Here is an 11,063-nt window from a genome sequence, read left to right on the forward strand (position 1 = left end):
GCAATGGTAATGGTAAGGTTGTTTCTGTATTACCTATAGATTCGAGCTTCGAGTCGTGTTCTTTAGTCATTCACATTTGTGTCAGGATAAGTTGTCTATATCACACCTTCTAAGGATCTGGTCCTTTCCTGAACCTACGTGAACGTGGAATACTTTCTGCACTGAGCTGCCAAACTATAGTATAGTATATCACATATATAACACTAATACAGTAAGTTTCTTGATACATAAACTAGTTCAATCTTCTCTGTTTTGTTAGTATGTGGTTTCTCAAAAGTGGTCTCTTCTACTAAGTACTCTTCCTTTACAGCTATATAATTTTGTGAGGATGAAAAATTCTTCAAGAATCATTCTCACATAGTTGAAATGCTTTTTTTTTATGTTAATATGACTAGGAGGAGAGGATCCGCGAGACTATAGAAGACGTTGGATTTCAGGCTAATAAGTTGAGTGAAGAAGAGATGCATCATGAGAAGTCCTCACAAGTATGCAGGATTCAAGTGAATGGAATGACTTGTACTTCATGCTCCACAACTCTTGAATCAGCATTGCAGGTAATCCCTGGTGTACAAAAAGCACGAGTCGCGTTAGCAACTCAAGAAGCTGAAATCTGTTATGATCCAAAAATAGTTGAGTGTAATCAGTTGTTGGAAGCTATTGGAAATACAGGATTTGAAGGCATATTGATTAGTACAGGAGGAGATAGTAGTCAAATACTGCTTAAAGTTGATGGAGTTGACACTGAGAATTGTGCTAAACTGATACAGAATTCCCTTCTTGCAATACAAGGAGTTCAAGAAATAGACTTTGACCTGCAGCTCAAGAAGTTATCGGTCTCTTATACAGCAGATGTAACAGGACCTAGAGACTTTATTCGCGCTATTGAATCAACTGAATCAGGATGTTTCAAGGCATGTATATTTCCTCAGGGAAGAGAAAGAGAAGAACATAGACAACACGAAATCAGGCAATATCATAAAGCGTTTATTTGGAGTTTAGTATTTACAATTCCTGTGTTTTTTACTTCCATGGTGTTTATGTACATTCCTGGTCTGAAAAATGTTTTGGAAACTAAGGTTGCCAACATGCTAACAGTCGGACAGGTTCTGAGATGGGCATTGTCTACACCGGTACAGTTCATCATTGGTCGAAAATTCTATGTTGGTGCTTATATTTCCTTAAGCCATGGTTATGCTAACATGGATGTTCTTATTGCATTAGGAACAAATGCAGCATATTTTTATTCAGTCTATTCTGTACTAAGAGCTGCTACTTCTCCAACTTTCAAAGCCAGTGACTTTTTCGAGACTAGCTCGATGCTTATCTCGTTCATTCTACTAGGAAAATATTTGGAAGTTTTGGCTAGAGGAAAGACATCTGAGGCCATTGCCAAGCTTATGGATTTAGCCCCAAAGACTGCAACACTGCTAACTCTAGATGACAAAGGCAATGTGGTGAATGAGGAAGAAGTTGATAGCCAATTGATACAAAAGAACGACGTGATTAAAACCATTCCAGGCTCGAAAGTAGCCTGTGATGGTCTTGTCATCTGGGGACAAAGCCATATAAATGAAAGCATGATAACAGGAGAATCTCATCCGGTCACTAGAAAGACGGGTGACATGGTGATTGGAGGGACTTTGAATGAGAATGGGGTGTTACACATCAAGGCAACAAGGGTTGGGTCAGAAACTGCTCTATCACAGATTGTTCGGTTGGTTGAATCAGCACAAATGGCTAAAGCTCCTGTGCAAAGATTTGCTGATCACATTTCCAAATACTTTGTGCCTATTGTGAGATTAAGCACCCCTTACATGTTCATTGTTGTCAATATGTGTGTGTATATATATAACTAACCAACCTTAGCTGAAAATTAGTGATTAATTCTGATTTCTCAGGTCATTGCTCTCTCATTTTGTACTTGGGTTTCTTGGTTTTTAGCTGGAACTTTTAATGCTTATCCAAGAACTTGGATTCCTTCTTCCATGGATAGCTTTGAGCTTGCCCTGCAGTTTGGCATTTCTGTCATGGTGGTAGCTTGCCCCTGTGCACTCGGCCTAGCTACTCCCACAGCTGTTATGGTTGGTACTGGTGTTGGTGCTTCCCTCGGTGTCCTTATTAAAGGTGGTCAGGCATTGGAAAGTGCACAAGAGGTCTGACTTCAAACTCACTCTTCTTTTTAACAAATCCAAATTTTGTTAATGAACTTGTGGTGAACTGTTTCATTCTACAGGTAAACTGTATAGTTTTTGACAAGACTGGCACTCTTACTATTGGCAAGCCTATGGTTGTTAATACTAGGATTTTCAAAACTATGGTACCTCAAGAATTTTATGAACTTATTGCTGCTGCTGAGGTAGGATATTATCTTGTTTATGATTCTTCATCAGAAAGATCAATTTATACCCTTAACAAAACGAGTTAATTTCTCAGACGATCACTCAAAACTAGTTTAAGTGTCTTGTACTGCATTTTAAATTGACAGGGAAATAGTGATCACCCCTTAGCCAAAGCAATTGTTGAGTACGCGAAAAAATTAAGAGGAAGTGAGGAGAACCTTGCCTGGCCTGAAGCCTCGGACTTCGAGTCGATAACTGGCCATGGTGTGAAAGCTGTCATCTGTAACAAAGAAGTGATTTTGGGGAATAAAAGCTTGATGGTGGAGCAAGGCATTGCCATTCCAGTTGAAGCTGAAGAAGCATTAGCAGAAACAGAAGGACAGGCTCAAACCGGCATACTTGTATCTATCGATAAAGAGCTGATTGGTGTTCTTTCTGTTTCTGACCTGTTGAAGCCAGAGGCTCCAGAAGTCATCTCCATTCTCAAATCAATGAACGTTGAGAGCATGATAGTAACAGGTGACAACTGGGGAACAGCAAATGCCATAGCCAAGCAAGTTGGAATTGAGAGGAAAAATGTTGTTGCAGAAGCCAAACCTGAACAGAAAGCTGAAAAAGTGAAGGAACTACAGGTAGGAACTTGTTCAATTCTGTTAGAATTTTATGAATTTGCACGGGCGCGACACACAGACACAGACATATACAGTTTAAAGTTAAAATGAGCGTAAGACGCGTCATAAACTATAGGCTTTGATGTGTAATAATTTCATTTTCTTCACATGATTCATCTGTTCCATTTTAGTACACAGGATTTAGGAAAAGTTGTGGCAATGGTAGGAGATGGAGTTAATGACTCACCGGCACTTGTGGCTGCTGATGTAGGAATAGCAATTGGTGCAGGCACAGATATAGCAATCGAGGCAGCTGACATTGTTCTTATGAAAAGCAGCTTGAAAGATGTAATAACAGCAATCGATCTTTCTAAGAAAACATTCCGGAGAATCCATCTCAACTACTTCTGGGCTTTGGGATATAATCTCCTCGGCATCCCAATTGCTGCTGGCGTCCTGTTCCCATCTACTCATTTCCGCTTACCACCATGGATTGCCGGGGCTGCAATGGCTGCCTCTTCAGTCAGTGTAGTTTGCAGCTCTCTTCTGCTGAAAAACTACAAGAAACCTAAGAAACTGAATACTCTTGACTTACAAGGTATCACAGTTGAGTAATTCTTGGCTGTTAACTTAGCAGTTAACAAAACTGTCTAAATTTTTGTCCACTGGGAGAAAAGATAACAGTCAATGGATTATTTACTGGTAAAACATGCTCTTCATGTACTTTATGAGTATCTTCAACTAATACGTTGTAAAGTACCTGAAGTTATAGGAAATAAGGAAATACACCGGACAGACGCTAGAAATAGTTCACCTTGCAAGTGACATTCATAGATAATATTCAAAACTTATATATTCAATACAGTGTAGAAATAACAGATGTATAAGGGACTCTCGACTAGTCTTGTTACATATTTTGTGGACTAGGATTATCAATTGAACACTTATTTTATAAGTACATATACGTAAAAGAAAATGAATAAGGAAAGTTTGGATCAGAATTCTTCTTCCTGTATCAGCTTTCACATGCACACTGTTTATCCCGTGATCTGCCATGGTGCATGGTGATACTGAGAGCACGATGTAGCCACCTGACTCCTAATTGCTTTCTCACATCTTCGAATGAAATTCAGGTTTTATGCTCGATTGAGGAATGCTACTTCCTACATCATATCTTTGCTTATAGAACTTCTGTTTAGCTTTGAAGAGGATCACATGTACCTCTTGGAAATGAGGTTCCATGGCATTCTTTGCGTCATCAATCCACTTCAAAACTCTCTTGTATGGGCCTATTATCCGCTCACGATCCTTCTCATCCAAAATCTGAATTCATCACATCCAAAAGCTAAATTCATCAGAAAAGAAGTTTCTAGAAGACCTCAGAAACAAGTATATTCCTCCAAGTCAACTCAAGTGGTAGTCGAAAATCATCACTTTAATATCAGCTATACTAGTAAAGACAATACATGTCAAAGCAAAAAGACTCATCTTGATAATTTATGTTCTGGATCAAGATGTAAAGCAACAGCGGCAGGAAAAAGGAAAATCTCTTTACCTCAAGTTGCATAATCTTGCACACTAAGCTAAGATCTGCAATTGAAGGTTGGCCACTCCCAAGCAAAAATCATCCTTCTCTCTGGAGCCAAACAGTCTCAATCTTTGCAAGAGATGCCAAAAAGACTTTCTCATATTTTGCTGCTGCTTTTGGATTCAATGCCAACCCAAAAGCAGGATCGAGAACAGTACTAAAGGTATATCCAGCTGAAAACATAAACACTGCTTCAGAAAACTGTTGTAAGCAGCTAAAAGAGTGGGGCAGATCAAGTTATCAACAAGTAGTAATTAGAGAACATTGGTGAAAAGACTACATATCATAGTGTTTTTAGTCACTGTCATGGTTATATAAAAACAAAAAGCCACCATCATGAAGTAGCTAGACTCACAATTAGAGGTTTGAGAAAGGTCAGTGTTTCAATTATAGGAATCAACTGCTAAAGATAGTCTAAGAAACTTGTAGGCTTGCAGCAACTGATCATACAAACAATTTTTTCTCGATTAATTTCATTTTGGGATAGAATTTGAATTCAGACATTGCCTTAACCGTCGGCATTTTTTTGCACGAGTTCTCGCAAATCCCAGCATTCACCTCTAAATTAACCTAGGGTCAAGGAAAAATAACCATAATTCAACTGGAAACTGAAATAATCTCAATACTAATATAAGCACCTGCACCACAATGCAAGTTAGAGTGATGCCAATCCAACACAGATTCTACCTTTCGCTCTTCTGTATAAGTCAGCAGGGTACCTTCAATAGGACAGTGTAAGAAAATAAGTGTTAAAAGCAGATGGCATTTCTTAGCAAAACCAGATCTTCCTGGGGTTGTAGTCCATTTCAAGAACAAGAGATGAAAAAGCATTTGACTGAGGTATATATACTGAAAATAAGTTGATGCACTTACCAATGGTCTGCAATTCCTGGAAATGCACAGGCCAGATATCTAAGAATTGCATGACTGCAAGCACATATAAATGAACATTATCCAAGTTATGAAATACTTTACGTGAAACTCAGGAAAAGATAAATTGTCCTGTCTCCACAGTAGTTACTTGTGCCCGCATGGTGCACACTACATACAAATCTTTACAAAAAGTTTTGCTTCTTGTAGTATATATGCAAAGGTGATCAGGTGAACTCTTCAAACATGAAAGCTATACATCAAACAACTGGCATTGACAAAGTTGTCATACTGGAAAATGCTAAATTTTCAGTTCAAGCTGAACATTACCTTTCGAAAAGCTTAAATCTTCCATCCATTATAGCTGGTACTTGCTTCATGGGATTAACTTCTGAAGATGAAGTCAGAGAAAACTGTTGAAATTATCTTGAAACTAAGAAAGAAAAATACATCAAAACCATTTTTCTAGGAGTTAATGATCAAAAACATACTGAAGTAGCACATTTTTGCGAGTTTCCAACTACCTGAACTAGCAAGTGTTCACTTTTTCCTATCTAAAATATCATCATTGTTCATGTAATTAACAATGAGAACAACTGCTAGTTGAGGTGTTTTTAATAAATAGTTGGTGATAGTTCAGATAGAAACCTCGCAAGATCGTGATACTTCATGTGTGTGTTTTTCCATTTATCTCTTTTTTTCTATCAAAAAGTAGAGTTTATATAAAAAGACAAACCTTCAAATTCAGGAGACAACTGCTGACGCTTGAAGAGCTCTGTACTTACCTCCTCAAATTCTATTCCATTTAACCTTTTGGAAAATTAATCATTAAGAACTCCATTTTGAGCTTCAAAACTAGAAACAGAATATCCAGAAAAACAACAAATTTTCCTCCATTAACATGCTTCATAAGATTAATCATTAACATCGAGAGAATAATCTCCCTATAACCAAGACTCTTTAATGACTACATTGTAGACGTTAATGTGTTCATAAGCTCTGAAGTTACAGACACAATTATGGGAATTCAANGAAAAACAACAATTTTTCCTCCATTAACATGCTTCATAAGATTAATCATTAACATCGAGAGAATAATCTCCCTATAACCAAGACTCTTTAATGACTACATTGTAGACGTTAATGTGTTCATAAGCTCTGAAGTTACAGACACAATTATGGGAATTCAAAGAAACCAAAAAAAATTAAAACTTCCTTTCCAATTTAACCCTTTGGTAGAAAAAAAGAAAATGCTACTACTAATTAGACAATTCCATTATGAAAATGCTTACTTGCAGAAGATTATAACTGCACGAGAAGGTTGGGACATACGATCTACGTATAATTTCAGCTTCATTTTTTTTCTTCACCTGAAATTAACTCCGACAAACTCACCACCGGCGACGCGAGCTGAATTTCAGGAACATCAAATTTCCAGCGCTAAATTTGCTGCCATGCTTCATAGGCATTGGTTCAGCTAAAGAGGTGTCCACCTGGACAGATAAAGTTGCCATCACAGCCTTACAATTTATAGGATTTCATCAACACATACTCAAAAATAGATAAAAGTGGAAAAAATAAAGTAGCCACTTAATTTTTAACGGGGTTCTATCCCTCTATATTATTTTCTTTACATGTGCTGATGTGTAGTCACAATTCAATTTAACTAGTTGCGGTGATATATGCACCGTCATATATACACATATATATTGGTGTTCCTCAAGTAATACGTTAGGAAGTACCTGAAGTTGTAGGAAATGTACCGGAGAGGCGCTAGAAATAGTTCACCTTGCAAGTGACATTCATAGATAATATGCAAAACTCATATATTTGATACAGTGAAGAGATGTCTACCCAAGAGTAAGGGACTCTCAGTTTGTTTAATTACATATGTTGTGGACTAGGATTAACAATTGATAGATACTTATTTTATAAAATAAGTACATATACATAAAGAAAATGAATAAGGAAAGCTTGGATCAGAGTTCTCCTTCCTGTATTAGCTTTCGCATACACACTGTTTATCACATTATCTGCCATGGTCCACGGTGATATACTACGAGCACAATGCAGCACCTGGATCCTTGTTGCTTTCTCACATCTTCGAGTGCAAGTCAGGTTTTCTGCTCGATTGAGGAATGCTACTTCCTACAGCATGTCTTTGCTTGTGGAACTTCTCTTTAGCTTTGTAGAGGATCACGTGTACCTCTTGGAAATGAGGTTCCATGGCATTCTTTGTGTCATCAATCCACTTCAAAACTCTCTTGTATGGACCTATTATCCGCTCACGATCCTTCTCATCCAAAATCTAAATTCATCACATCCAAAACCCAAATTCATTATAAAAGAAATTTCCACAAGACTCCTCTTGATAACTTATGTTCTGGATCAAAAGATGTAAAGAAACAGCAGGAAAAGGGAAAATCTCTTTACCTCAAGTTCCATAAGCTCACACACTAAGCTAAGATCTGCAATTGAAGGTTGGCCACTCCCAAGCAAAAATCGCCCTTTTCTCTGGAGCCAAACAGACTCAATATTTGCAAGAGATGCCAAAAGGACTTTCTTAGCTTCTGCTGCTGCTTGTGGATTCAAAGGCAACCCAAAAGCAGGAGCGAGAACAGTATTAAAGATATATCCAGCTGAAAACATAAGCACTGCTTCAGAAAACTGTTGGAAACAGCTAAAGAGTGGCATATCAAGTTATCAACAAGAAGTAGGAATTATAGAATATTGGTGAAAAGACTACCTATCCTAGTGGTTTTAGTCACTGTCATTATTGAAGAAAAAAAGTCACCATCATGCAGTAGCTAGACTCACAATTAGAGGTTTGAAAAAGGTTAGGTGTTTCAATTAGAGGAATCAATTCCTAAAGATAGACTAAGAAACTTGTAGGCTTGCAGCAACTGTCTTGCATTAGGTTAGTAGCGAGAATCTTAGCAAAGAGCATCATGACAAGCAGATGCTCTTTTTTTTAAAACAGATCATACAAACAAATTTCCTTGATTAATCTCATTTGGGATAAAATTTTAATTCAGCCATTGCCTTAACTGTAGCCTGTAGGCATCTTTTTGCCCAAGTTCTTGCAAATCCCAGCATTCACCACTAAATTAACTCAAGTAAGGTCAAGGTAAAGTAATCATAATTCAAGCGGAAACTGGAATAATATCAATATCTGATATAAGCACCTGTACCGCGACGCAAGTTTGAGTGATGCCAATCCAACACAGAGTCTACCTTTGCTCTTTTGTATAAGTCAGCAGGGTACCTTCAATAGGACAGTGTATGAAAGAAGAGTTAAAGCAAACACTAACCAGGATAGGAATTTATACAACCTAAGAGTGTGTACATTAGTCTATCACTAAGAATGAAGAGCAACACTGTTCATAGGCACCATAGATGTACTTTTTTTTTCTATTCCGGATAAGTTGGTATAATAAGAGATTCCAATTAATGACTTGTGTGTTCACAGTCATCTCTTCTCAAATTTTGATAGGGCTTGTTTGTTATTCGGTGCTGATACTTCATTTGTTGAGCTGGTATTTTCCAATCTGCTAATATGTTACTTGTTCTTCTTTTCTGTTGGAAGTGTTTCTTTGGTTCGTTCGGGCTAGTGTTTACACCAAACCAATGTATTTTACTATGCTTAAGTAATAAATGAGATGAAAATGCACATTAATTAACCATAGTTAGGTGACAAAAGAGTATGCAGAAGACACATGTCATGTTATTATCGGTTTGGTGCAAATGACGGGTTTCTTAGCAAAACCAGATGGTGTTTCTTATCAAAACTCTACTACTTGAACTCCAAGTTAGAAACACAACAAGCAATTAGCAATCAAATAACAGGTACATGTGGCATTAAATTCACACAGATGCCAACTGCAGAATAGTTCCATTCGTAATGCCGATTGCCATGTTTAGCGGCAGATGCAATATGGGTTCTGCTTAACCCAACATTTTGACATGGAACTTAGATATATACATGATGGCTCCAGCAGTGAGAATATAAAAGTTGAATCCATCAAGTTTAAATCCCTGATCTTCCCGGGTTGGATTCTATGTCAAGAACAAGAGCTTAAAAGAGCACTCATTTCCATAATACAAAGCATTTGACTAAGGTATATACTCAAAATAAGTCGATGCACTTACCAATGATCTGCAATTCCTGGAAATGCACAAGCCAGATATCTGAGAATTGCATGACTGCAAGCACATATAATCAGTTAGCTAATTTTAAAACATTATCCAAGTTATAAAATACTTTATGTGAAACTCAGGAAAAGATAAAATTGTCCCGTCTGCACAGGCATTTTCCACAGTACTTACTAGTGCCCACATGGTGCACACTACATAGAAACCTTAACTTTTTTTTTTTTGTTTCTTGCAGTACATATGCCCAGGTGATTAGGTGAACTCTTGAAACATGAACTTCTACGAGAATGAAAGACTAAATAATAAGCTTTAGGATGCATGCAACATATACATCGAATAATAGACATTAACAAGCTGAACATTACCTTTCGAAAAGTTTAAATCTTCCATCCATTATAGCTGGTACTTGCTTCATGGGGTTAATTTCTGAAGATGAAGTCAGAAAACTTTTGAAATTATCTTGAAACTAAGAAATAACTAATATATCAAAACCATTTTTTCTAGCAAAAAGTAGAGTTAATAAAAAAAGACAAACCTTTAAATTCAGGAGATAACTGCTGGCGCTTGGAGAGATTTATGTGTATCTCCTCAAAGTCTATTCCATTTAACCTTTTGGAAAATTAATCATTAAAAACTCCATTTTGAGCTTCAAAACTGGAAACAGAATTATCCAGAAAAAACAACAAAACTTTCTTCCATTAACTTCTTAATAAAATTAATCATTAACAAACCCCTTATTAGCTCTAAAGATTCTTTCAAATATGATTTGGTCAATTGACCTATGAAAAGCTATAATATAAAACTATCCAAAGAACAATTTTCCCCTAACCGAGTCTTTTTTAACGACTGCATTATGGATGTTATAGTGTTCATAACCTCTGAAACTACAAACGCAATAATGAGAATTCAAAGAAAACAAGAAAAAAACTTCTCACCACTTAAATTTTTGGAAGATCAGTCACTAAAAATTCCACTTTAAGCTTTCATCAGAAACCAAAAAAACAATAAAAATAAAAACTTTCTTCCCCATTTATCCTTTTGGAAAAAAATAATATTGCTAGTACTAATTGAAAATCCATTTTGTGATTCAAAGCTACAAATAGAATTCAAATAGCACTTCGAATTGTTGATTAATCATCAAATATGACTTAGAACCAATAGTTCATTATCTAATAGATCTCTATCCGAGAGTTCTCAATATTTATCAAATCTGTTCCTATCTAACTAAATTAATCAACTTTCTGTAAAATCAATGAAGAAAAAAAATGAAAAATACTTACTTGCAGAAGATTATAACTGCACGAGAAGGTTGGGACATACGATCTACGTATAATTTCAGAGTCATTTTTTCTCACCCGGAATTAACTCCGACGAACTCACCGCCGGCGACGCGAGCTGAATATGCGCTTTCAGATTTGAGAATGGAATTAGCGCCACTGTTAAATTCGGTCAGATAAGGTTGGCGCCCAATATTGAGTCGTAAGTCGTAACCATCACGGGACC

At 36.8% G+C, this 11,063-nt stretch overlaps 2 protein-coding genes and 1 pseudogene across 4 annotated transcripts; 1 reads left to right on the plus strand and 2 right to left on the minus strand.

Annotated features, from left to right (window-relative positions):
• The first annotated feature begins 219 nt into the window (after positions 1 to 219).
• LOC125843298 (probable copper-transporting ATPase HMA5) lies at positions 220 to 4,278 on the plus strand. Of its 2 annotated transcripts, none has more exons than XM_049522522.1 (5): positions 220 to 1,793; positions 1,899 to 2,153; positions 2,234 to 2,356; positions 2,486 to 2,971; positions 3,142 to 3,407. In XM_049522522.1, exons 1-5 carry the CDS (start codon positions 462 to 464, stop codon positions 3,187 to 3,189), a joined length of 2,244 nt encoding a protein of 747 aa, XP_049378479.1. In that variant the 5' UTR covers positions 220 to 461; the 3' UTR covers positions 3,190 to 3,407. The 2 variants fall into 2 exon arrangements, with proteins under 2 accessions (XP_049378479.1, XP_049378478.1); XM_049522521.1 differs by having other exon boundaries at positions 221 to 1,793; positions 3,149 to 4,278.
• On the minus strand, positions 3,760 to 6,765 carry LOC125843326 (glutathione S-transferase T1-like; annotated as a pseudogene).
• LOC125843323 (glutathione S-transferase T1-like) lies at positions 3,760 to 10,979 on the minus strand. 2 transcript variants are annotated; one of them, XM_049522556.1, is made up of 8 exons: positions 10,841 to 10,979; positions 10,096 to 10,169; positions 9,926 to 9,986; positions 9,558 to 9,611; positions 8,594 to 8,673; positions 7,842 to 8,047; positions 7,527 to 7,716; positions 3,760 to 4,083 (listed from the first exon to the last, which is right to left on the minus strand). In XM_049522556.1, the coding sequence occupies exons 1-8, from the start codon at positions 10,903 to 10,905 to the stop codon at positions 4,061 to 4,063; spliced, it is 753 nt and encodes a 250-aa protein (XP_049378513.1). In that variant the 5' UTR covers positions 10,906 to 10,979; the 3' UTR covers positions 3,760 to 4,060. The 2 variants fall into 2 exon arrangements, with proteins under 2 accessions (XP_049378513.1, XP_049378512.1); XM_049522555.1 differs by lacking the exon at positions 3,760 to 4,083 and having other exon boundaries at positions 7,218 to 7,716; positions 10,841 to 10,978.
• Between the last annotated feature and the right edge of the window lie 84 nt (positions 10,980 to 11,063).

Source organism: Solanum stenotomum, chromosome 10 (assembly GCF_019186545.1).
Source record: "Solanum stenotomum isolate F172 chromosome 10, ASM1918654v1, whole genome shotgun sequence".
NCBI lineage: Eukaryota > Viridiplantae > Streptophyta > Magnoliopsida > Solanales > Solanaceae > Solanum > Solanum stenotomum.